Source organism: Harmonia axyridis, chromosome 1, assembly GCF_914767665.1.
Source record: "Harmonia axyridis chromosome 1, icHarAxyr1.1, whole genome shotgun sequence".
Taxonomy (NCBI): Eukaryota; Metazoa; Arthropoda; class Insecta; order Coleoptera; family Coccinellidae; genus Harmonia; species Harmonia axyridis.
Window position 1 is genome coordinate 86,438,377 of NC_059501.1, and position 25,587 is coordinate 86,463,963.

The window sequence follows — 25,587 nt, forward strand, 5'->3', positions numbered from 1 at the left end:
TCATTTCATATTTATTTCGTAAACAATAATAAAGAATGATTCAGAAAAATATTATTTTCATGTGTTCACTAGACTTTTGCAAATAATTTAATTACATTTGAAGTGCATACCATTCACATTACAGTAATCTTAATAAAATTAATAAGGATAAAAAAATTTCAAAGTGATTTGGGCTTATTTATTTCAATAACTACATATGAAATATAACCATTTATTCATCTCATCATCCAGAATGTCTTTATACAATATAAATCAGGAAGTTGTGTGTTATCGCTTACTACCAAGAAATATTATTGAAGATTTGAAGAATTAAGTTTTTTTCTTGATTTCACAAATTTCTTTGAATGGTACATTGTCTAATTTAACAGTTTCTGTCCGTATTTTGGCTTCTGCAATTCAAATAATCGATATAAAATGGTAAACAAATGGTATTACAAATCACCTTACCGTATTTTCTAGGCGCAACTTCAACTGCTTGTATTACAGAACTTTTCAATTCTTTTTCGACTTCAGTGGCAAATTTAATCATCTACGAATTAAAAAAAAAGGGAATTAGAACAAAGTACAATAGATGATGGTAATGCACCTACCTCTTGTATCTTGTTTCCGTCACTTATATTTTTGTGTTTCTTATATTCGTCATTTATTTTCAGTCGTATTTTCTCTAATGCAGCTAAATCTCCGTCGAATACTATTTTTCCTGCTTTATGAAGTGATTTGAACGACTGTAAAACCTGGATAAGAGTATTAGGGAGAAAATTATTTATGATTTAATTCAAAGCATACCTGTTTTCTCATTTTGTTTTAAAATTTATTTCATAACTGAAAACCTAACCTAACATTTTCCTCGTATTTTCCACAGATGTTCCTTCAGATTTTTCCTTGGCCATAATTGTAAGGTTATTTTTAATATGAGAATTTTCCACATAAGGTAGAACAATGATCAGATAAATACATTTTTCAATTATACAATTCAAAATGAATATAAGGCAAATCTATCGCTGTCTCAGGTATAACATCAGGTACATAATATAGTCATTTTACTGTGAAAAATATGATACAAATTCCATATTTTCAGATACTTATCAAGTTCTTCTACTATTGATCAGAATGAAATCAATTTATTTAATAAATTATCAACAGAGTGGTGGGATGAAATAGGTAGCTTCAAAGCCTTGCATTCATTCAATAAAGTAAGAATACCCTTTGTAAGAGAAGGTCTCATACAAAATGGATCCATTAAATCAGAATTAGTTAACACATCAAAAGTACTGAATGGCCTTAAAATACTGGATGTGGGATGTGGTGGTTAGATGTTATTAAATATTTATTATGATTATGTGGCTTGATATTGTTAATTTTGTAGGAGGTTTATTATCTGAACCTTTATCGAAATTGGGTGCTACAGTTACTGGGCTCGATGCAGAAGTTCAAGCAGTAGAAATAGCCAAAAAACATGCTTTAGAAAATCATGTAGAAAATGTGTCTTACATTGTATCCTCCATTGAAGATCATGTTATTGAGAATCAAGAGAAGTATGATGCTGTAGTTGCATCAGAAGTTCTAGAGCATGTGTCAGATAGGGAAAATTTCATCAAGATTTGTGTTCAATGCTTAAAACCTGGAGGAAGCATTTTTTTTACAACTCTTAATAGAACACTTTTGGCTGATATTTTAGCCATCAGAGTGGCTGAGTGCATAAATTTAGTTCCTAAAGGAACACATCAAGTAGAAAAATTTACAGAACCACATGAATTACAGAGGATTCTAGAAAAACGTAATTATGATGGATATTATTACTTTCTTTACATTATATTAGGTTTTCTCGAACTATCTTATTTAGAGATGAGCGATATTTCACGAACTGTGATTTAATCACTGATATCAGAATATCACAGGTAGTCACGGTTCAGAAAAACGAATACAGGGCGTAACGGGATCACAGTCTGAACATTTTACAGATCTTTTCAGGGCATATCATCGTCTGTTGCAATCGTAAATTATGAAGGCAGCCTGATATTTTTATTGCTTCGGAACCTTTTTCGACTAACATAATTGCATATTTTTATGACAATCCCAGCATCGTAGGCAACTTCGCCTATCTAGGAAGTATTTTTGTAGGACTAGTTAAACAATAAATACTTGCTACAAACAAATAATAACTACTGAATTACTGCATAATTGGTGGTGGCAATAAAATTCTAATTTTATGCTTATCTTTGATAAACAACCCCAAAGAAATTCTTTCTATATTGAAGTTGCCGACCGAAGCAATAAATGATTCAAATTCAAATTCAAATTCAAATTTATTCATCGACAAGTTAGTACAATAGATTCATACAGTGTATGCATAACTTAATTATAACAAACCTACCTAATGTACATCAAATTGAGCATGTATCAAGGGTAGAAAATTTCGCCTAAGTTGCATAACAACTTGTGTGCTACTCTTTTCAACCCAACAAAATAACTATTACTTCTAATACAAACTATTTTATAGTGACAGAGTGGACCAATAGAGAGGCATTTTTTTTTTGTTGTTTTTTTGTAAAATGTAAGATGCGCAACATCATGTAAACAACTGGGCAAAGTATTGTGGATTTTCTGCAATAAAATTTTTAACTTCGGTTTTAAATCTTCGTTGGCGATGGATTAATCTTCTTATATTTAATGGCAAAATGTTAAATATTTTCGGAATCAAAAAAGTCAGAAACCGCTGGCAAACGTTAGAGTGAAACAAAGGCAATTGTAAGTTTTCATTGAGGTTCGATCTTGTTGAATGTCCATGTGATATGACAGGAAATAGCTGCATTATTTTCAGAAAGTATGAGAGACTAGAATTCACATATAAGTTTCTCAGGTTGAACAAACCACTACCGGAATATAATTCTATTGTTGGGAACATGCGTGGTTTCCTGAATATGATCTTTAAAGCTGAATTTTGGCAGACTTGTAAGTTGTATAAAGCATTGTCATAAGCACTTCCCCACATAGTTATACAATATTTCAATATTGATTCTATCAGCGATTTATACACAATTATGATTAATCTCTATGATACTGTAATACAAAAAATAAACGAAAACAAGTCAGAGACATAATAATAATAGGCGAAAGACCAGCAATCTTTGGGCTTTCTTTACAGAAATTGATGTAAATTATACTACTTGTAATTTATGCAAGTTGAAATTATCTTTCAAAACTATCTCTTCAAATTTGAGGAAACATTTGAAAAATCGATATCCTTCTGTTACGTTCCTAACTAAAGCTGAAACAAGGAAAAGAGTTGAAAATGTAAGAAAAATGGATGTTTTCATAATAATTTTTCATTAATTTTGCTTTGCTTTGAATGATAAGAGTGACCAATTTGAGTTGCAAAGATAAACGAACTAAGGTTTGGGTGATTCATACAAATATTAATAACAAGCAACCTAAACAGTGATCACGTCACGCTTTAATTTCACTGATATCATAAAGTAATGTTCACGTTTCACAACGTGATCTAGAAATCAAGGTATCGCTTATCTCTAATCTCATACAAATATTGTTTTTTTTTTATTCTACACAATATGCTTTAATATTGTTCAAATATAAATATATATATATATATATATAATGCAACATTGATGTTAACATACTGTCAGGGATACACGCATCTATTTTTTTTTCAGATAAATGCCAAACAACACTTGTCCATGGCTTCAAGTATGGAGTTTTCACAAATACATGGTCATTTACTTCCAATACTTCAATTAATTATGGTCTCGCTGCTTTAAAACTTGAGTGATATAAAAAAAGTTGTTGGATTGATCTTTGTTGTTATTTTGGAGTTTGTGTAAATAAATTAAGAATTTTTTTGATATATTATATTCTTTGTTATAATAGTTTATGTACATAAAGAAAAATTATTTCCCTTTTGTGAAAAAACAATACAAAATATTATGTGAATGTGCTAACCTAACTGTCTAAAGCATCAGAAACAATAGTTTTTAATTTATCAGAAAATAATTCATTGGAAAATAATTGATTCAGTCGAATATTTCCATTTTTTCCCATTTGTTCAAAATTATTGTCATTTATAATTTTGAACATGAATTCAGCTAAGTTTTCTGGATTTGGTTCACACAAGTATCCGTTAACACCATGGTTTATCGTTTCTTTAGGACCCCCACTATTGCAAGCTATAACAGGTTTTTTGGCCATCATAGCTTCGAGAGGCACAATACCAAAATGCTCATTTATTGGTGTGTATATCAGGCAGTTACAAGTTAGTAAAAATTGAACCTTTTTGCTCTCCGAGGGGGATTTCAAAAATATTATATTTTCCTTGAGGTGTAGAGTTTCAGATAAACTTACAAGTTTATCAAAATAAATCATATTGATATCTGACCGAGGATCGTAGCCTCCAATCATAACAAGGTATGTCTTACTCCATACAGAATCATCAAGTAATAGTTTTAATCGGCTCATAGCCTCAATTGCCAATTCTAACTTCTTCGCAGGATGAAACCTGTTAATTGATATAAATACAAAGGAATCTTTTGGTACATCTAAAATGCTATCAATTGAAATTTCTTTATCAGATGATTTTAAAAGTTGTATAACAGATGAAGATATCGTAGGGTATAAAACCTTCACTTGTTTCTCAATATATGGAAAAGTTTTTCTGAAGACTGATGCAGTATATTCACTATTAACCAAGGTTATATCAGAGGCTTTTGTAGCTTTGTATTCCATCCAATCGATTGGTTTTCTATATAACTTTTTCAATGTACTTTCTCTTGTTGTAGCTAATAAATCTGGATGATGGCAATAATATAAAACTCTCTGATTAAATAATTTCAAGAATGGAACAGCTATCGGAATGAGATCAACAACATGAAAATCTATTTTATATTCTTTTCTATAAAATAAGAGGTAAATTATTACCAAATAAATCATTTTTATGTAAGCAGAAAGGGCTCTACATCTTCCAAATATACTTCTTGGAATCCAGTCTCCAAAAGTTTTTATTTCATAACTTCCATCTTTCAACTCATCAAAACAATGATTTGGATCAAAATGATTAACAAGAAACATTATTTCATATTCATCAACAAGAGCATTTGCCATATCTATTATAAGTCTTTCAGCACCTCCAATTCCCAGATCGGGATGGATAAATGCTATTTTCGAACGTTTACTTGATTTCATTCCAAACTCTTTCTTTTTAATTCCGGAATATCACATAACGATCAATGTTTTGTGGATTATTTTGAAGTGGCAATCGTGATTTTAAGGTTAATGACGTTATTGCATATTATTAGGCATAAAGTCACTGTCAATCAGTGAACTGAAGTTTCACTGCTGTCAATTTACATAAACTTTTGTTTTTAGCTCGCTATTGTAGGTTGCGGTGTCTAAATTATGAGAATACAATACACGAAACGTGCGAGAACCCATACATAAGTAAATTCAAAATTCCTCCTTCAAGTAACATTAACCATAGCTTCTACGCTTTCGTAGTTTTTATTCATCTATGGTGGTCGGTGTCATTCTTATCTACTTATCTATGGGACACGTATGTAAGGTGACTGAAATTCAAAAAAGATAATGAGTCTATGTCACAGTATGGGAACCATCTCAGTTTTGGGGTCATCTAGTAAGGAACTGATTGCAACTAAGGATTTATCATAAAAGTTTCTTTTTTTGGCTAAAAAATATCCAAGAGTATAGTCTTGGTTTTTCCGTAAAAATCGACCGATAGAATTCGAACATATTTTAATGTTTTTTAGGGGTTTCGAGGTCGTAAATTCTAAATTAGGCATCGATTACGCTGAGAAAAATTTTTAAAACCATTTAATAAAGCACATTATGTTTTAAGAGAGTTTATTTACTGTATATTGTTTTCATAAGAAATCTACTAAAATAACTGATAAAATGGAAATTACTTCTTGAAAAATTATGAAACTAGCTAGTTCTCATTTTCTTCTTTTCTTTTTTTTCTCTGGTCTATGTCTCCTGTGACGTGGATTGCCAGCTACCTCATCATTGCTTTGGTGGTCGTCCGATGGTTCTTCTTCCGAGGAGTTTGTTGTCTCTGGTGGTCTTTGCCATTCTGTCCACATGCTGATTCCACTCTCTCCACCTCTTCCTTATCCATCTGACCACATCGTCCACTTGGCTCTCCTCTCTTATAACAGAATTTCTCTGTCTGTCCTGTTATTGTTCTTAGGGTCTCCATTTCAGTTGTTCGCAATATCCTCTCTGTTGTAGACGTTTCGGCTCTGGTCTCCGCTTGATAGTTTTCATTTTGAAATATGATACATCACTTATATTCTGTGTTGAAGTTTACTATTGATTTTTGTAATATTAATCCTTACTAAGGAACAATTAACCACGCCACTGGGATATCCAATGAACCTCTAGTTGTCAATTTTGCAGGTTTGTTGTTTTCCTACCTCACTTTATCATAATACTGTTACAATTGATTACAATATAACGCTATTTACGTTTAAGGCAACCCCTATGTTTCCTTTCCTCAGATTTTTCATTCAAATAGATATGTTTCAAATATCTTTTAAGGGTTTCTGTCACGCTTGAAACATACTCACATAAATGACATTTATGTTCTTTATATTCAAATGGACAGAACCTATATGCTTTTTGATTTGAACTTTCTGGTTGGCTGCATAATCACATAAGTGACATTTGCTTTTTTTATCCAAATCGTCAGAATCTATATTAATTTAACTTTCCGGCTGCATAATCACATAAGTAATTCTTTCATGTTCAATAGGACAGAATCTATATGCTTTTTGAGGTTATTTTTCTGATTGGCTGCAAAACTCACATAAGTGACATTTATGTTCTTTTTTTATTCAAATGAACAGAATCCATATGAATTTTGAGATTAACTTTTTGGTTGGCTGCATAATCACATAAGTAACATTTATGTTTTTTTTTATTCAAATGAACACAATCTATATGCTTTTTGAGGTTATTCTTCTGATTGGTTTCATACACACATAAGTGGCATTTGTGTTCTTTTTTATTCAAATGAACCGAATCCATATGAATTTTGATATTAACTTTCTGGTTGGTTGCATAATCACAGAAGTAACATTTATGTTCTTTTTTATTCAAATGGACAGAATCTATATGAATTTTGAGGTTATTTTTCTGATTGGCTGCAAACTCACATAAATGGCATTTAAATTCTTTTATGTTCAAATGGACAGAATCAATATGCTTTTTGAGGTTATGTTTCTTGCTTGCAGCATACTCACATAAGTGGCATTTATGTTCTCTTTTATTCAAATGGACAGCATCTATATGATCTTGAAGGGTTATTTTAGTGCATGCAGCATACTCACATAAGTGACATTTAAACTGTTTTATGTTCAAATGGACATAATCTATATGCTTTTTGAGGTTACTTTTCTGATTGGATGCAAACTCACATAAGTGACATTTATGTTCTCTTTTATTCAAATGGACAGCATCTATATGCCCTTCGAGATTGCTTTTCTGGTTGAAAGCAAACTCGCCTGTTTCATATTTAAAAGACGATTTTATTCCATTCTCATCAATGTAATGCTGAACCTTATCCATGATTTCAGTCTTTTTATCCTCAATATGCCTTCCATCAGTCGTGTACTGAACACTAGAACCAAAGAAATAATTGTAATATTTTAATTTTCAATTATAAGAGGTTTATATTTCACCAAACACTGGAAATTTTCATTCAAAAGTGTTCTTCAAAAAAATTGAATTTTCAAAAAGATATTAAGTATAAAAGAATATTTCACAATGTATGACATCTTTGTAAAAAGCATTGTTGCTTGACTACATTGATTTTCCTAATTAGAGAATTTGAAAGAGAAATTTCAATATCACATAATATAATCTAAGAGACTTTATTCATAGAAACTATTGAAATCTTCAAGATTTAATCAACACAATTTCATAATAAATCAATTTTGAGAATATGGATTTAGTATCTGTGTATTTGAATTATTGCAAAATAGAGAAAATTATTATTAAATTGTAACTAAATACTTTACATTATTCGAAACAAAAGAGGTGGTCAACATTTTCTGACATTGTTCATTAAAATCAAGTGGACAAAGTGAAAGTGAAAAAAGTTAAAATTTGGTCTATCAACACTATCAAGAAAAAATGATGAATGCTTACTCCAAGTCATATGAGTTTCCTTTTTGACAGCTATCATCACCTTCTCCCATTTCCATCTTTACTCTGTCATGATTTTCATCTAGGAAAATTTTTGAGTATGTTTCCATTTCTGACTTCAACACTTCTTAATTGTGAAAATAAATACAAGTACAAATCAGGAACAGTTTATATTGTATTATCTTTACTGTGCACGAAAGCATGTAGCTTGTATTTTTTTCCCCGACTAAAAAGATAATATCACAGATAACAAGTCTTTGATAATATCACCATGACACTCTCCACGTAGAAATAACAATTTTTAAAATTACAACTTACAACCAAAGATTAATCTTTGCTTACAACAGTTAGGATCTGTCTCCATTATATATTAGGTTAGCAGCATAGACAAATATAATTTCTCTATGGTTAGCCGCATAGATAAATACAAAATTAATAATCCCTTATTTTTGGTTAGCCTTAGCCTTTGATTTGGGTCATAGAGAAATTCTTTCTTTATGATTTTAGTATTCTTATATAAATATGACATAATATTATATTTCCATGATTGCCGTCAAGACTTGACACCCTGGAGGTAGCACAACGTCCCAAAACTGAATATTAGAAGGGTATCTGAATATGGCCGACTCACGTTTCCGCTTAACAGTGGCGTAGTTGCACCATTTGCCTAAATATTGATTAAAAATTTTAACATCGATTACTTTCTGATTTCTCATTTTAATCAATGTTAAGGCAAATAGTGCAACTGGCCATATGTTTTACATTTAAACTTTCATTTTTAATTCGCTATTCAATGGTAGATTGCGTTATCTGTGAAAGAACCCTGAATACATAAGTTAATTCAAAGTTCCTGCTTCAACTTTTGTTTTTAGCTCGCTATTGTATGGTAGGTTGCGGTGTCTAAATTATGGGAATACAATACACGAAAAGTGCGAGAACCCTGAATACATAAGTAAATTCAAAGTTCCTGCTTCGAGTAACATTAACCATAGCGTGAGTTTTCAACTATTTCTTTTTCAATACTAATTATTGATTCTACACTTTCGTAGTTTTTATTCATCTACGGTGTGATTCTTTTATTTTTTCATTATGGGGACACGTATGTAAGGTGACTGAAATTCAAAAAAGATAATGAGTCTATGTCACAGTATGGGAACCATCTCAGTTTTGGGGTCATCTATTAAGGAACTGATTGCAAATATGGATTTATCATAAAAATTTCTTTTTTTTGGCCACAAAATATCCAAGATTATAGTCTTGGTTTTTCCGTTAAAATCGACCGATAGAATTCGAACATATTTTAATGTTTTTTAGGGGTTTCGAGGTCGTAAATTCTAAATTAGGCATCGATTACGCTGAGAAAAATTTTTAAAACCATTTGATAAAGCACATTATTTTAGAAATTCGAAATATCTCAATTTCGGGTTGTTTTAGGAAGAATCTGATCGCAGGTTAATATTAACCCATTAATGCCCAGAACTATGATTTCGTTTTAAAATAATGAAGGTCACTCTGTTTTGTCAGAAAATGATTGAATATTACCTAGAAAAATGTTAAAAAAATTTTTGACTTGTAATTTATGATTTAGAGCATTTATGATTGGGGCGATTGGGCACTTACAGGACAAAAAAAAAATTTTTATTCATATGATTTGAAGTGAAACTAAGATGGCATATGCTTTTTGAGGTTATTCTTCTGATTGGTTTCAAACTCACATAAGTGACATTTGTGTTCTTTTTTATTCAAATGAACCGAATCCATATGAATTTTGATATTAACTTTCTGGTTGGTTGCATAATCACAGAAGTAACATTTATGTTCTTTTTTATTCAAATGGACAGAATCTATATGAATTTTGAGGTTAGTTTTCTTGCTTGCAGCGAACTCACATAATATTAATTATCATCCTTAACAAGTATTTACTGGGTATAATGAATTGATGAACAAATTTGACTGCTATATAATGAGTAAATTCTGTAACTCGGAGTGTAACTTACGATATTCTTGGAGGTATGTCATCAAAAGGTGGAGGTTTGCTCTCTAACTGATAGTCTGGGCATATATTATAATATTGTTTATTTGTCATTTGTCAATTCTACAAAAATTAACAATTTGTGTATTAAAAACCAATATATTATTCTCTTTCCCATCATGATGAATAGACAAATAAACTAAATGAAAATTCCCACAAAGCTTGAAGTCTTGGATGTAGATAAAGATCCATAAGTAACATTTATGCTCTTTTTCATTCAAACGGACAGAATCCATATGAATTTTGAGTTAAACTTTCTGGTTGGCTGCATAATCACATAAGTAACATTTATGTTCTTTTTTTATTCAAATGGACAGAATCTATATGAATTTTGAGGTTAGTTTTCTTGCTTGCAGCAAACTCACATAAATGGCATTTAAATTCTTTTATGTTCAAATGGACAGAATCAATATGAGTTTTGAGGTTACTTTTTTGACTGGCTACAAACTCACATAAGTGACATTTATGTTCTCTTTTATTCATATGAACAGAATCCATATGAATTTTGAGGTATTCTTTCAGGTTGGCTGCATAATCACATAAGTGACATTTATGTTCTTTTTTATTCAAATGGACAGAATCTATATGCTTTTTGAGGTTAGTTTTGTGATTGGCTGCATAATCACATAAGTGACATTTATGTTCTCTTTTATTCAAATGGACAGAATAGATATGAATTTTGAGGTTATTTTTATGATTGGCTGCAAACTCACATAAGTAACATTTGTGTTCTCTTTTATTCAAATGGACAGAATCCATATGAATTTTGAGTTTATTTTTCTCATAGGCTGCAAACTCACATAAGTAACATTTGTGTTCTTTTTTATTCAAATGGACAGCATCTATATGAATTTTTAGGATTCCTTTTCTGCTTGCAGCATACTCACATGAGTGACATTTATGTTCTCTTTTATTCAAATGAACAGAATCTATATGCTTTTTGAGATTATTTTTTTGGTTGGCTGCATAATCACATAAGTGACATTTATGTTTTTTTTTATTCAAATGGACAGAATCTATATGCATTTTGAGGTTAGTTTTGTGATTGGCTGCATAATCACACAAGTGACATTTATGTTCTCTTTTATTCAAATGGACAGAATAGATATGCTTTTTGAGGTTATTTTTCTTGCTTGCAGCATACTCACATTTATGTTCTCTTTTATTCAAATGAACAGCATCCATATGATTCTGAAGGGTTTCTTTCTTGCTTGCGGCATACTCACATAAGTGACATTTGAATTCTGTTATCTTCAAATGGACAGAATCTATATGAATTTTGAGGTTATTTTTCTGATTGGCTGCAAACTCACATAAGTGACATTTATGTTCTCTTTCATTCAAATGAACAGCCTCTATATGCACTTCGAGATTGCTTTTCTGGTTGAAAGCAAATTCACCTGTTTCATATTTGAAAGACAATCTTATTCCATTCTCATCAGTGTAATGATGAACAATATCCATGATTTCATTCTTTTTGTCCTCCATATGACTCCCATCAGTCGTGTACTGAAAACTAGAACCAAAAAATAATTGTTATATTTTAATTTTCAATTATAAGAGGTTTCTATTTCACCAAACACTGTAAATTTTCATTCAAAAGTGTTCTCCTAAAAATCGAATTATCAAAAAGATGTCATAAAAGAATATTTCACAAAATGTGACATCTTTGTAAAAAGCATTGTTGCTTGACTACATTGATTTTCCTAATTAGAGAATTTGAAAGAGAAATTTCAATATCACATAATATAATCAAGAGACTTTAATCATAGAAACTATTGAAATCTTCAAGATCTAATCAACACAATTTCATAATAAATAAATTTTGACAATATGGATATAGTATTCGTGTATTTGAATTATTGCAAAATAGAGAAAATTATTATTAAATGATGAATGCTTACTCCAATTCATATGAGTTCCCTTTTTCACAGCTATCATCACCTCCTCCCATTTCCATCTTTACTCTGTCATGATTTTCATCTAGGAAAATTTTGGAGTATGTTTCCATTTCTGACTTCAACACTTCTTAATTGTGAAAATAAACATGTACAAGTACAAATCAAGAGCTGTTTGGTTTGTATTACCTTTACTGTGCACGATAGCATGTAGCTTGTCTTTTTTTCCCCGACTAAAAAGATAATATCACAGATTACAAGTCTTTGATAATATCCCCACGACACTCTCCAAGAAGAAATAAAAACTTTTATAATTACAACTGTAATGAACTGTCTCCTCCATATATTAGGTTAGCTGGTTAGCAGCACAGAATACTAAATAACAGTTAGCAGCATAAACTAATTTCATTTTTCTATGGTTAGCCTCAGTCTTTGATTTGGGTCATAGAGAAATTCTTTTTTTATGATTTTAGTATTCTTATAGAAATATAATATAATATTATATTATATTTCCATGATTGCCGTCAAATTTATCTAATCATGTACATATTGGGTGGATGCGTTTTGATGTAGCGCTTTCACCAAAATTTTTATCTTGGATTCGATTGCGATATCTAAGAACAGTAGCTCAAACCAAGGTTTGGAAGTGAGGTATACCTTACAGGACTCTATACGTTTATTGCTACGGATATAATTAGTATGGTAATGTACCTATAGATGACTTGCAGGCAGACAATTTTTTTACGATATTCAGAATTTTATTTCAATTTTGGGGTGTGTGTTATAAATTAAACGCACTGTTTAATAATTAAAAGTCTTCAATAAAATATAGGAAATAACTGTGTAGTAAACACACTGACAAATATACAATAATACTCTTCAAGAACGGCCAACGAGAGAAAGGAGCGAGCATGGCTTGCACATGGCCTATCTAACAATTACACAGAATAAATATACAACTGCGCATGCCGCGCATAGAAATACTACAAGACAACTTATATTACTTATGTACTGGGTAAATATTTCAACAGTGTGTTAGGAAAAAACTGATAGCAGGTTAGTATTCAGCATGGAAGGTTCTTCGAAATAACGAATTTTGAAGCAAATCTGACAAGAAAAAAATTTGAACCTTAATATGTCTTACAAAATTCGAAGTATCTCAGTTTTGGGGTCATCTAGTGAGGAACTGATTGTAATTAGGGATTCAGAATAAAAAAATTCTTCATATCATCAAATTTTCAAGCCGATCCGAAACTAAAACTGTTTTTGACCAAAAAATATACAATATCCGAAAAAATCGGCCAAAAGAATTTTAACATCTTTTTATGTTTTTTAGGGGTTTCGAGGTCGTAAATTCTAAATTAGGCATAGATTTCACTGAGAAAAATTTTTAAAACCATTTAAAGCCAATTATTTTAAAGAAATATCTCAATTTTAATGGTTAGCAATTGTACCTATAAAGATTATTATTATTATACATCTTGGAAAATTCTTCATTTAATTGAAACTATGTAAGCAATGCGGTAATTCCCATATTATTTATCACTAATTAATTAAACACATTGTAGTTTACAAGAGTTTATTTAGTGTATATTTTATTCATAAGAAATCTACTAAACATAAAATGTGAATTATTTTTTTGAAAAATTATGAAACTAGCTAGTTTTCATTTTCTTCTTGAGAAGGCGTGCCGCCGCCTGTTTTCTCTGGTCTATGTTTCGTGTGACATGAATTGCAAGCTATCTCATCATTGCTTTGGTGGTCGTCCGATGGTTCTTCTTCCGAGGGGTTTGTTGTCTCTGGTGGTCTTTGCCATTCTGCCTAGTCTCATTCTGTCCACATACTGGTTCCACTCTCTCAGCCTCTTCCTTATCCATCTGACCACATGGTCCACTTGGCATTTCTCTCTTATAACAGAATTTCTCTGTCTGTCCACCAGTTTGTATCCCGTTATTGTTCTTAGGGTCTCCATTTCAGTTGTTTGCAATATCCTCTCTGTTGTAGACGTTTCAGCTCTGGTCTCCGCTCCGTTGATAGTTTTCATTTTGAAATATAATAATTCGCTTATATTCTGTATTCAATTTAAATATCGATTTTTGTAATATTAATCCTCACTAAGGAAGAATTTACCAAGCCACTGGTTGGCTGCCTAATCACATAAGTAATTCTTTTATGTTCAAATGGACCGAATCTATATGCTTTTTGAGGTTATTTTTCTGATTGGCTGCAAAAACACATAAGTGACATTTATGTTCTCTTTTATTCAAATGGACAGCATCTATATGAATTTGAAGGATTTCTTTCCTGCTTGCAGCATACTCACATAAGTGGCATTTATAATAATAATAATATAATGTTTATTCATTATAAACATCAAAAAAAATTACAGAGGTATTTATTTCGCGAAATATTTACCTGTGCGTAATTATGTTCAATTTCAATCAAATGGACAGCATCTATATGATTTTGAAGGATTTCTTTCTTGCTTGCAGCATACTCACATAAGTGACATTTAAATTCTTTTATGTTCAAATGGACAGAATCTATATGCTTATTGAAGTGATCTTTCCGGTTGGCTGCATAATCACATAAGTGACATTTATGTTTTCTTTTATTCAAATGAACAGCATCTATATGATTTTGAAGGGTTATTTTCTTGCTAGCAGCATACTCGCATAAGTGACATTTAAATTCTTTTATGTTAAAATGGACAGAATCTATATGCTTTTTGAAGTTACTTTTCTGATTGGTTGCAAACTCACATAAGTGACATTTATGTTTTCTTTCATTCAAATGAACAGCATCTATATGATTTTGAAGGATCACTTTCGTGCTTGCAGCATACTCACATAAGTGACATTTAAATTGTTTTATGTTCAAATGGACATAATCTATATGCTTTTTGAGATGAGGTTTCAGGTTGGCTGCATAATTACATAAGTGACATTTATGTTTTTTTTTATTCAAATGGACAGAATCTATATGATTTTGAAGGGTATCTTTCGTGCTTGCAGCATACTCACATAAGTGACATTCAAATTCTTTTATGTTCAAATGGGCAGAATCTATATGCTTTTTGAGATAAACTTTCCGGTTGGCTGCATAATTACATAAATGACATTTATGTTCTTTTTTATTCAAATGGACACAATCTATATGATTTTGAAGGGTATCTTTCTTGCTTGCAGCATACTCACATAAGTGACATTCAAATTCTTTTATGTTCAAATGGACAGAATATATATGATTTTCGAGATAAGATTTATGATTGGCTGCATAATTACATAAGGAACATTTATGTTCTCTTTTATTCAAATGGACAGAAACCATATGAATTTTGAGTTGAACTTTCTGGTTGGCTGCATAATCACATAAGGAACATATATGTTCTTTTTTATTCAAATGGACATCATCAATATGATTTTGAAGGGTTTCATTCTTGCTTGCCGCATACTCACATAAGTGACATTTCAATTCTTTTATGTTCAAATGGACAGAATCTATATGAATTTTGAGGTTACTTTTCTGATTGGCTGCAAACCCACATAAGTGACATTTATGTTCTCTTTCATTCAAATGAACAGCATCTATATGCCCTTCGAGATTGCTTTTCTGGTTGAAAGCAAAGTCACCTGTTTCATATTTGAAAGACAATCTTATTCCTTTCTCATCAGTGTAATGATGAACAATATCCATGATTTCAGTCTTTTTATCCTCAATATCCTCTCCATCAGACTCGTACTGAAAACTAGAACGAAAAAAATTATTGCAACATTTTAATTTTCAATTATAAGAGGTTTGAAGAGAAAACAATTTCGACAAACATTGAAAGTTTGCATTCAAGTGTTCTTCTAAAAAATCGAAATTTCAAAAAGATATTATAAAAGAATGTTTGATCCCGCTAAATGCAAAACTCTGTATTTGTAAAACAATGAAAAACGAGGTTAATCGTTGGTTAGATAGATTCAGTAATGGACAAAAGCACTGTACAGATTGTTAGATGCACAACTTCATATTTTACATGTTACAAGTCAGTAAATGTTAACGTCAGATGCAAAACTCTTCAAAAATATCAATGTGTCGAATGCAAAACTCCGTACTTTTAAATAACCAATCCCAGGGTTGACAATTGTCAATACATGATGACTCCTGATGTGACCGCGTGTCGATTAAGACATGTTGATTGTTTTGTTTAGTGCCGGTTTGAAATCAGATTGCTCATCATTGTAATAATGGAAAGTAATTGTCCAATTGTACCTTGTGAAAGTGGAAAAGGCCGAAAACGACCAGTTCAAAAACATAATTGGAAAAGGCGCAAGTTGCAAGCCCAAAGGTGAGTTTGGTTAAGTTTTTGAAAGAATATGATCAAATTATTACTGCGTATAGGCGGAAACCAAAAGATTTACCTGTTTACCCAACATGCAGGCATGGCAATAAAACCTTTGCATGTAAAACTCTGACAATGATGGATATCTAACAATTTCACAAACTAATTTACTCATGCAGTAGTAAAATTGAACAAGATATCCTCATATTGAAATATTGTGAGGGAGTTCAGCCCAAAAGAAATTTTAAAAAGAGAAAATCCATTTCAATTCGCTACTATGTTTCCAAAAAGGATTGAACTAAAGTTAGGGTTTGCAAATGCGCATTTCATGGAATTACTTTGTTAAGCCCATTCAGAATAGAAAGACTGGCACGCAATATTTTTTTGAACGGAGAAACACCAAAAGAAAAAAGAGGGGGAGACAGAGTTAAGGACAAAAATGACCAAATCAAACAGTCAATAAAATCTTCATAAAAGCTTGACATGCGCTGAATCCCATTATAGACGTAACCATACAACTAGACTGTACCTTCCATGTCACCTAAATTTTAAAAAACTCTGTGATCTTTATTGCGGAAGGAATAACACTCAAAATGTAAGATTATGTTATAGTATATCCAAAGTCACTTGGAGGAAGCCTGAATATTTCAATTATACAAGGGTTGTCCAAGTTTACAGAAATTCCTTTGGAATTTATGAAAATATTGCTATATCAATACTCTCAACTAAACCCCGGTATTTAGCAAATCGTCTTGGGAACAAGAATGTCCCGATTGGATTGATCTTATTGGCTGAATATTTCCCCTCGTATTCCCCTTTCCACTTTGAGAGCGTTTTTGGTTACACTCATTGGCTGCATCTACCACTTCTTAATTACTTTCTAATAATTCGCATAGACCAGTGTGGTCCATAGGGGTATTATTGAAATGCATTTTTACGTAGTTTTAGTTCGTTGTGTGACTGATGCTTTTGATGATTTCGACTATGATGTTCGGCACAATTCTTTGGCTTATATAGAAAAAGATGAATATTTCGCAATCAAATCTATTCCTCCATTTACTTTCAAAGTCAGAATTGATATATGACAGGTTCTGAAGAAATTGATTTCGCATCCTAAATATCTTCATTCCACTGAAGGAAGAATTGATTTAAATGAGATTAACCAACAAAATGTTCATAACATTTTCTGATTTTAGCAATGTTATTACTGGTTTGAGAAATCATGTAGAATAGGCATATGATGTTGAGGCTCTTAGTACGTCAAATTAGCAGCTACGTAGCCAGATCGAAAAATCAATCAAGTATTTTATAGAAAATAGAAATATTCCACCATTTCCTGCCATCAGTCAGGACAGTTTTAATAATAGGTTACACATATCTTCGAATATTTATTCTGATTCTGAATACGAAAAATTTAAAAGTTATCGAGGAAAAACTTGAACTGAGGAAATACTACAATTTCTAACTAAGTGGAGTAGTCTATGACTTCCAGAAAACATAGAAACTAAAATCGAAATTTGGATAACTAAATTTGACATTTCATGAAATGTCATTAATTATTTGTAATTGAAAATTTTATTGGTTTATGGATTTTCAACCATCTTAACGAATAATTTATTACAATTCATTAAATTTCGGCTTTTTAGTTTCTTTTTATGTTTTCTGGAAGTCATAGACTACTCTATTCAATGAGAAATTGCAGTTTTCCTTAGTTCAAGTTTTTCCTCGATAATTCTTTAAGTATAGGATTTGCTTGAGACCACTCTCTCTTTATACGTACGTAAAATTGACTGAATGAATAAAAAATATAGGTTTTTTCCAAAAAACTTTTTGAGTGACTTGATGTCACTCAAAGATCTCAAAGTCATGCACCTATTCTATCCTAGTTTGTCTACAACAGAACATTTCCGAATTAATCTCAAACATCGTGCTCTTATAATTCTATGCAACGATCAGTTCATCATTGTTGATAACATTCCTTGATAGTATATTACAGGCCGAAAATAAAGAATAATCAAATTATAACACCATAGAATGACATAGGATAATTTTTGATGTAACAGCGCAAGCTACTCACGTCACAAATTTTCTGAAAGAATCGACATCTGAGTCCCATACATACGCAAAAATATTATTTTCAACTCAAGGGTTTGAAAAGTGTGCGCCTATGGTTTATGACTGTTTTGCAATTATCTCTGGCCAAGCGTTTTTATAGACTAGTTCAACTGACTTTGGATATACTATACTTCAGAAACTACGTCAACCGCCATTATAATTTGGCTTTTGGAACACCCCTAACAGATGCATGCTCTACTTGTCTTCTGGCAAAAGACAATATTGCTAAGTCAACTTCTGCAGAAGCAAAAACAAAATTGATAATTGACCATAGGATTCATGTATTGAAAGCTAAAGCGTTTTACGGTTTACTTAAGACGTCTGAAGAAGATGTGCATCTTTGCATTCGACTGCCAAAAAAATTTGGCATTGCCAAAACTTCACAGTCGTTTGTGGTAATTCGAAATGCAAATTATTGCCTGAGAATACAAGACCTTTTGTGTGGTTAGAAACAGAATTTCAAAAAAATTATAATTCTACCGCATCAGCAGTCAATCATGTTTTGGTCTCTCACCAGTTCCAACAAAAAAGTTCAGCTCTACGCGGATGGTTGTGGTGGGTAGAATAAAAACACCGCCTTAATGTCCATGTTGGCTTGTGAGGGAAGCACCCGCTCATATAAAACAATTGGAAGTAGTATTTCCTATAGTAGGACATTCCTTTTTGCCCTCCGACCGTGTTTTTGGTTTGGTATCAAAACAGATAAAAAAATTCAATGTAGTTATCGATCGAAAGGAGTATGAAGATATTATAGGAAAATATTCTGCTGTTGTGAGATTAACAAATTGTAGTAATCAGTGGAAAATTTACGACTGGAAAACTGAAGCTAATAAAGTGCTTAAAAAACCGGAGGAATGGCATTTCAAGTTCAATCAATCCAAAAGATTTATTTTTGCCAAATCTCAGACCAATAATGTCACCATCCAGGGTGAAGTTCATTATAAATCAGAACAAGGGGCCCCTCGTACTGTAACAAAAAAAAATTATAGAATAGCAGACATGAAACCCAAGCAAATGAGAATAGGTAATTCTTTAAAAAGGGTTAAGTCTTCCATTGATATTGTACTGAAAAAACATTATGGAAATGAGTGGCGAAATTTACCCGAATTGGAATTTTACAAGATAATTGACAGGAATACTTCGACAACAGAAAATAGAGAAACAAATTCAGAAGAGGAATACATAAGTGAAGACGAAGAACCAGTAGTCAGGATTTAGGATTTCTTTTTTATTTTGTTAGAATAATACTGTTTTATTTTTTTAAATTTTATGTTCTATGTTGCAATAAATTATAAGAAGAATCAGTAGTGAGGATTTGGGAAAAATGTTCTTTTTTGATTTTGTTAGAATAATTTTTTCATTTTATATTCTATGTTGCAATAAATTATAAAAAAACGTATGGATTGTTTGTTGTAATTGAAATTTCAATGAGAAAATTAATTTGTCCAAGTGGGTAAGTTCAAATGCAAAACTTCGTAAATTCAGCATTCATGTGGAAAACTCTGCAAGTGTAACTTTCATACCTATTTTTTCAATTAGCTAGGCCATCTATAGGTACAAGGCTGTTCGATTACAGTTATCGGTTACTATTATTAAACATATTCTTCACAAGACGTTTATATCGTTTACTGTAAAATCAACAAAATGTCACATACAGAGTTTTGCATTCAGCAGGCTCATTTCACAAAGTGTGACATCTTTGTAAAAAGCATTGTTGCTTGACTACATTGATTTTCCTAATTAGAGAAATTTCAATATCACATAAAATAATCAAAGAGACTTTATTCATAGAAACTATTGAAATCTTCAAGATCTAATCAACACAACTTCATAATAAATAAATTTTGAGAATATGGATATAGAATCTGTGTATTTGAATTATTGCAAAATAGATAAAATTATTAATAAATTGTAACTAATTACTTTACATTACTCGAAACAAAAGAGAGCGTCAACATTTTCTGATATTGTTCATTAAAATCAAGTGGAAAAAAGTGAAAGTGAAAAAAGTTAAAATTTGGCCTATATACTATCAAGACAAAATGATGGATGCTTACTCCAAGTCATATGAGTTTCCTTTCTCATAGCTATCAGCACCTTCTCCCATTTCCATCTTTACTCTGTCATGATTTTCATCTAGGAAAATTTTTGAGTATGATTCCATTTCTGACTTCAACACTTTTTAAATTCTTAATTGTGAAAATAAATATGTACAAGTACAAATCAAGAACTGTTTGTTTTGTATTATCTTTACTGTGCACGATAGCATGTAGCTTGTCTTTTTTTCCACGGCTAAAAAGATAATATCACAGATAACAAGTCTTTGATAATATCTCCACGACACTCTCCAGGAAGAAATAACAACTTTTACAATTACAACTGTAATGATCTGTCTCCTCTATATATTAGGTTAGCTGGTTAGCAGCACAGAATACTAAATATACAGAGCAGCATAGACAAATTTCATTTTTCTATGGTTAGCCTCAGTCTTTGGGTCATAGAGAAATTCTTTTTTTATAATTTTAGTATTCTTATAGGAATATAATATAATATTATATTTCCATGATTACCGTCAAGAATTGACACCCTGGAGGGAGCATAACGTCCCAAAACTGATTATCAGATGGGTATCTGAATATGGCCGACTCACGTTTCCGCTTAGCAGTGGCGTAGTGGGATAAAAATTTCATTCATTCAAAAATAATACATAATAGCTGAAAGCTAGCAGATATAGGGGTACATTGAAATTAATATAAAATAAATTTTATTAACGAGTTGAATAATCACAAAAACTATCAGCAATTAAGTACAATAATGAATAAATCTGGTTGATAAGGGTTTTTTCAAACTTCAAATAGGTATACGATTCTATATTAAATTTTGAAGTTTTATTTTATTTATAGTTTTGTAGACGACAGTTTGGAATTGAAGTGAAAGAATTTAAGGAATGGAATAGTTGAATGATAATAATAATTATTGTTGGGATTAGACATTCACTCGATTATATTGTTGGGATATATATTATTGGTTGTTCCCTGTATAACGTGTATTGTCAAATTAATTCTGACAAAGTGTCAGTTTAGATAGTTGTATTATAAAGTTGAATGAATTTCACATTTCTTATTCTCAAAGTATTATATACAAATCTATCAATTATCATCCTTAATAAGTATATGTACTGGGTATAATGAATTGATGAACAAATTTGACTGCTATAATGAATAAATTCTGTAACTCGGAGTGTAAATTCCGATATCATTGGAGGTATGTCATCAAAAGGTGGATGTTTGCTCTTTGTCAAATTCTACAATAATTAACAATTCGTGTATTCAAAACCAATATATTATTCTCTTTCTCATCATGATGGAATAGACAAATAAACTAAATGAAAATTCCCACAAAGCTTGAAGGCTTGGATGTAGATGAAGGTCCATAAGTAACATTTATGTTCTTTTTCAATCAAATGGACAGAATCCACATGAATTTGGAGTTAAACTTTCTGGTTGTCTGCATAATCACATAAGTAATTCGTTCATGTTCAAATGGACGGAATCTATATGCTTTTTGAGATAAGATTTCCGGTTGGCTGCATAATTACATAAATGACATTTATGTTCTTTTTTATTCAAATGGACAGAATCTATATGAATTTTGAGATGAACTTTCTGGTTGGCTGCATAATCACATAAGTAACATTTATGTTCTTTTTTATTCAAATGGACAGAATCCATATGAATTTTGAGTTGAACTTTCTGGTTGGCTGCATAATCACATAAGTAACATATATGTTCTTTTTTATTCAAATGGACAGAATCCATATGAATTTTGAGGTAAACTTTCCGGTTGGCTGCATAATCACATAAGTGACATTTATGTTCTTTTTTATTCAAATGGGCATAATCTATATGCTTTTTGAGGTTATTTTTCTGATTGGTTGCAAACTCACATAAGTGACATTTATGTTTTCTTTTATTCAAATGGACAGCATCTATATGATTTTGAAGGGTTTCTTTCTTGCTTGCGGCATACCCACATAAGTGACATTTAAATTCTTTTATGTTCAAATGGACAGAATCTATATGCTTTTTGAGGTGAACTTTCCGGTTGGCTGCATAATCACATAAGTGACATTTATGTTCTCTTTTATTCAAATGGACAGCATCCATATGATTTTGAAGGGTTTCTTTCTTGCTTGCCGCATACTCACATAAGTGACATTTAAATTCTTTTATGTTCAAATGGACAGAATCTATATGAATTTTGAGGTTATTTTTCTGATTGGCTGCAAACTCACATAAGTGACATTTATGTTTTCTTTCATTCAAATGAACAGAATCTATATGCCCTTCAAGATAGCTTTTCTGGTTGAAAGCAAAGTCGCCTGTTTCATATTTGAAAGACAATCTTATTCCATTCTCATCAGTGTAATGATGAACAATATCCATGATTTCAGTCTTTTTATCCTCAATATCCTCCCCATCAGTCGTGTACTGAAAACTAGAACACAACTTCATAATAAATAAATTTTGAGAATATGGATATAGTATCTGTGTATTTGAATTATTGCAAAATAGATAAAATTATTATCAAATTGTAACTAATTACTTTACATTATTCGAAACAAAAGAGATCGTCAACATTTTCTGACATTGTTCATTAAAATCAAGTGGAAATAACTGAAAAAAGATAAAATTTGGCCTATATACTATCAAGAAAAAATTATGAATGCTTACTCCAAGTCATATGAGTTTCGTTTTTCGCAGCTATCATCACCTTCTCCCATTTCCATCTTTATTCTGTCATGATTTTCATCTAGGAAAATTTTTGAGTATGTTTCCATTTCTGACTTCAACACTTCTTGATTATGAAAATAAATATATACAAGTACAAATCAAGAACAGTTTATATTGTATTATCTATGCACGATAGCATGTAGCTTGTCTTTTTTTCCCCGACTAAAAAGATAATATCACAGATAACAAGTCTTTGATAATATCTCCACGACACTCTCCAAGAAGAAATAACAACTTTTACAATTACAACTGTAAGGATCTGTCTCCTCTATATATTAGCACAGATTACTAGTTAGTCTGTCATATTAGGTTAGCAGCACAGAATACTAAATATACAGTTAGCAGCATAGACAAATTTCATTTCTCTATGGTTAGCCGCATAGATAAATAAAAAAGTAAGGATCCCTTATCTATGGTTAGCCTCAGTCTTTGATTTGGGTCATAGATAATTTTTTTTTTAATGATTTTAGTATTCTTATAGAAATATAATATTATATTTCCATGATTGCCGTCAAGAATTGACACCCTGGAGGGAGCATAACGTCCCAAAACTGATTATCAGAAGGGTATCTGAATATGGCCGACTCACGTTTCCGCTTAACCTATGGCGTAGTGGATAACAGTGGCGTAGTTGCACTATTTGCCTAAACATTGAATAAAAATTTTAACCTTGGTTACTTTCTGATTTCTTAAAAGAAATCAGTAAGTAATCAAGAAACTTTAGGTTAAGTTCTTCGAGATATCGAATTTTGAAGCAAATCTGACAAGAAAAAAATTTGAACCTTAATTTGTCTTACAAAATTCGAAATATCTCGGTTTTGGGGTCATCTAGTGACGAACTGATTGTAATTAGGGATTCAGAATAAAAAAATTCTTCATAACATCAAATTTTCAAGCCGATCCGAAACTAAAACTGTTTTTGACCAAAAAATATACAATACAAGAATTTTGACATCTTTTTATGTTTTTTAGGGGTTTCGAGGTCGGGAATTCTAAATTAGGCATCGATTTCGCTGAGAAAAATTTTTAAAACCATTTAAAGCCCATTATTTTAAAGAAATATCTCAATTTTAATGGTTAGCAGTTGTATCTATAAAGATTGTTATTATTATTATACATCTTGGAAAATTCTTCATTTAATTGAAACTATGTAAGAAATTAGGTAATTGCCATATTTTTTCATCACTAATTAATTAAACACATTGTAGTTCACAAGAGTTTATTTAGTGTATATTGTATTCATAAGAAATCTACTAAACATAAAATGTAAATTATTTTTTTGAAAAATTATGAAACTAGCTAGTTTTCATTTTCTTCTTGAGAAGGGGTGCCGCCTGTTTTCTCTGGTCTATGTTTCGTGTGACATGAATTGCAAGCTATCTCATCATTGCTTTGGTGGTCGTCCGATGGTTCTTCTTCCGAGGGGTTTGTTGTCTCTGGTGGTCTTTGCCATTCTGCCTAGTCTCATTCTGTCCACATACTGGTTCCACTCTCTCAGCCTCTTCCTCATCCATCTGACCACATGGTCCACTTGGCATTTCTCTCTTATAACAGAATTTCTCTGTCTGTCCACCAGTTTGTATCCCGTTATTGTTCTTAGGGTCTCCATTTCAGTTGTTCGCAATATCCTCTCTGTTGTAGACGTTTCGGCTCTGGTCTCTGCTCCGTTGATAGTTTTCATTTTGAAATATAATAATTCGCTTATATTCTGTATTCAATTTAAATATCGATTTTTGTAATATTAATCCTCACTAAGGAAGAATTTACCAAGCCACTGGTTGGCTGCCTAATCACATAAGTAATTCTTTTATGTTCAAATGGACAGAATCTATATGCTTTTTGAGGTTATTTTTCTGACTGGCTGCAAACTCACATAAGTGACATTTATGTTCTCTTTTGTTCAAATGGACAGCATCTATATGAATTTTGAGTTGAACTTTCTGGTTGGCTGCATAATCATATAAGTGACATTTATGTTCTTTTTTATTTAAATGAACAGAATCCATATGAATTTTGAGTTGAACTTTTTGGTTGGCTGCATAATCACATAAGTGACATTTATGTTCTTTTTTATTTGAATGAACAGAATCCACATGAATTTTGAGGTATTCTTTCCGGTTGGATGCATAATCACATAAGTGACATTTATGTTCTTTTTTATTTAAATGAACAGAATCCATATGATTTTGAGGTATTCTTTCCGGTTGGATGCATAATCACATAAGTGACATTTATGTTCTCTTTTATTCA

General features: G+C 31.2%; 6 protein-coding genes across 7 annotated transcripts; 1 reads left to right on the forward strand and 5 right to left on the reverse strand.

Annotated features, from left to right (window-relative positions):
- Positions 1 to 164: 164 nt before the first annotated feature.
- Positions 165 to 926, reverse strand: LOC123682190 (complex III assembly factor LYRM7). The gene is made up of 4 exons (XM_045620667.1): positions 787 to 926; positions 591 to 734; positions 448 to 529; positions 165 to 389 (listed from the first exon to the last, which is right to left on the reverse strand). Exons 1-4 carry the CDS (start codon positions 796 to 798, stop codon positions 310 to 312), a joined length of 318 nt encoding a protein of 105 aa, XP_045476623.1. The 5' UTR covers positions 799 to 926; the 3' UTR covers positions 165 to 309.
- Positions 872 to 3,862, forward strand: LOC123682183 (ubiquinone biosynthesis O-methyltransferase, mitochondrial). Of its 2 annotated transcripts, none has more exons than XM_045620651.1 (4): positions 872 to 1,010; positions 1,079 to 1,308; positions 1,367 to 1,777; positions 3,672 to 3,862. In XM_045620651.1, exons 1-4 carry the CDS (start codon positions 979 to 981, stop codon positions 3,785 to 3,787), a joined length of 789 nt encoding a protein of 262 aa, XP_045476607.1. In that variant the 5' UTR covers positions 872 to 978; the 3' UTR covers positions 3,788 to 3,862. The 2 variants fall into 2 exon arrangements, with proteins under 2 accessions (XP_045476607.1, XP_045476599.1); XM_045620643.1 differs by having other exon boundaries at positions 883 to 1,022.
- On the reverse strand, positions 3,842 to 5,457 carry LOC123682175 (alpha-1,3/1,6-mannosyltransferase ALG2). Its single transcript, XM_045620629.1, has one exon. It carries the CDS (start codon positions 5,191 to 5,193, stop codon positions 3,958 to 3,960), a length of 1,236 nt encoding a protein of 411 aa, XP_045476585.1. The 5' UTR covers positions 5,194 to 5,457; the 3' UTR covers positions 3,842 to 3,957.
- Positions 5,458 to 5,851: 394 nt separating this feature from the next.
- On the reverse strand, positions 5,852 to 8,563 carry LOC123682192 (zinc finger Y-chromosomal protein-like). The gene is made up of 2 exons (XM_045620699.1): positions 8,176 to 8,563; positions 5,852 to 7,645 (listed from the first exon to the last, which is right to left on the reverse strand). Exons 1-2 carry the CDS (start codon positions 8,280 to 8,282, stop codon positions 6,844 to 6,846), a joined length of 909 nt encoding a protein of 302 aa, XP_045476655.1. The 5' UTR covers positions 8,283 to 8,563; the 3' UTR covers positions 5,852 to 6,843.
- Positions 8,564 to 8,705: 142 nt separating this feature from the next.
- On the reverse strand, positions 8,706 to 12,482 carry LOC123674264 (zinc finger Y-chromosomal protein-like). The gene is made up of 3 exons (XM_045609239.1): positions 12,109 to 12,482; positions 10,927 to 11,720; positions 8,706 to 8,839 (listed from the first exon to the last, which is right to left on the reverse strand). The coding sequence occupies exons 1-3, from the start codon at positions 12,213 to 12,215 to the stop codon at positions 8,706 to 8,708; spliced, it is 1,035 nt and encodes a 344-aa protein (XP_045465195.1). The 5' UTR covers positions 12,216 to 12,482.
- A 1,367-nt stretch (positions 12,483 to 13,849) lies between these two features.
- Positions 13,850 to 20,964, reverse strand: LOC123674270 (zinc finger protein 596-like). Its single transcript, XM_045609253.1, has 3 exons — positions 20,602 to 20,964; positions 15,076 to 15,850; positions 13,850 to 14,173 (listed from the first exon to the last, which is right to left on the reverse strand). The coding sequence occupies exons 1-3, from the start codon at positions 20,706 to 20,708 to the stop codon at positions 13,850 to 13,852; spliced, it is 1,206 nt and encodes a 401-aa protein (XP_045465209.1). The 5' UTR covers positions 20,709 to 20,964.
- Between the last annotated feature and the right edge of the window lie 4,623 nt (positions 20,965 to 25,587).

What these genes read in the sequence shown, in the direction of transcription:
- LOC123682192 (XM_045620699.1), bottom strand. Translation starts at nt 8,282, where the DNA reads ATGGAAACATACTCAAAAATTTTCCTAGATGAAAATCATGACAGAGTA. An exon ending in GGAAACTCATATGACTTGGA is followed by an intron (nt 7,646 to 8,175) that starts GTAAGCATTCAT and finishes CTTTGGTTCTAG; the next exon opens with TGTTCAGTACACGACTGATG.
- LOC123674264 (XM_045609239.1), bottom strand. Translation starts at nt 12,215, where the DNA reads ATGGAAACATACTCCAAAATTTTCCTAGATGAAAATCATGACAGAGTA. An exon ending in GGGAACTCATATGAATTGGA is followed by an intron (nt 11,721 to 12,108) that starts GTAAGCATTCAT and finishes TTTTGGTTCTAG; the next exon opens with TTTTCAGTACACGACTGATG. An exon ending in GAATAAAAGAGAACACAAAT is followed by an intron (nt 8,840 to 10,926) that starts GTTACTTATGTG and finishes ATCAATATTTAG; the next exon opens with GCAAATGGTGCAACTACGCC.
- LOC123682175 (XM_045620629.1), bottom strand. Translation starts at nt 5,193, where the DNA reads ATGAAATCAAGTAAACGTTCGAAAATAGCATTTATCCATCCCGATCTG.
- LOC123682183 (XM_045620643.1), top strand. Translation starts at nt 979, where the DNA reads ATGAATATAAGGCAAATCTATCGCTGTCTCAGGTATAACATCAG. An exon ending in TGTCTCAGGTATAACATCAG is followed by an intron (nt 1,023 to 1,078) that starts GTACATAATATA and finishes CCATATTTTCAG; the next exon opens with ATACTTATCAAGTTCTTCTA. An exon ending in ACAGAGGATTCTAGAAAAAC is followed by an intron (nt 1,778 to 3,671) that starts GTAATTATGATG and finishes TTTTTTTTTCAG; the next exon opens with ATAAATGCCAAACAACACTT.
- LOC123674270 (XM_045609253.1), bottom strand. Translation starts at nt 20,708, where the DNA reads ATGGAATCATACTCAAAAATTTTCCTAGATGAAAATCATGACAGAGTA. An exon ending in GGAAACTCATATGACTTGGA is followed by an intron (nt 15,851 to 20,601) that starts GTAAGCATCCAT and finishes TTTTCGTTCTAG; the next exon opens with TTTTCAGTACGAGTCTGATG. An exon ending in TTCAAAATCATATAGATTCT is followed by an intron (nt 14,174 to 15,075) that starts GTCCATTTGAAT and finishes AATTGAATACAG; the next exon opens with AATATAAGCGAATTATTATA.
- LOC123682190 (XM_045620667.1), bottom strand. An exon ending in ACGGAAACAAGATACAAGAG is followed by an intron (nt 530 to 590) that starts GTAGGTGCATTA and finishes TTTAATTCGTAG; the next exon opens with ATGATTAAATTTGCCACTGA. An exon ending in AGTTGCGCCTAGAAAATACG is followed by an intron (nt 390 to 447) that starts GTAAGGTGATTT and finishes TTTGAATTGCAG; the next exon opens with AAGCCAAAATACGGACAGAA.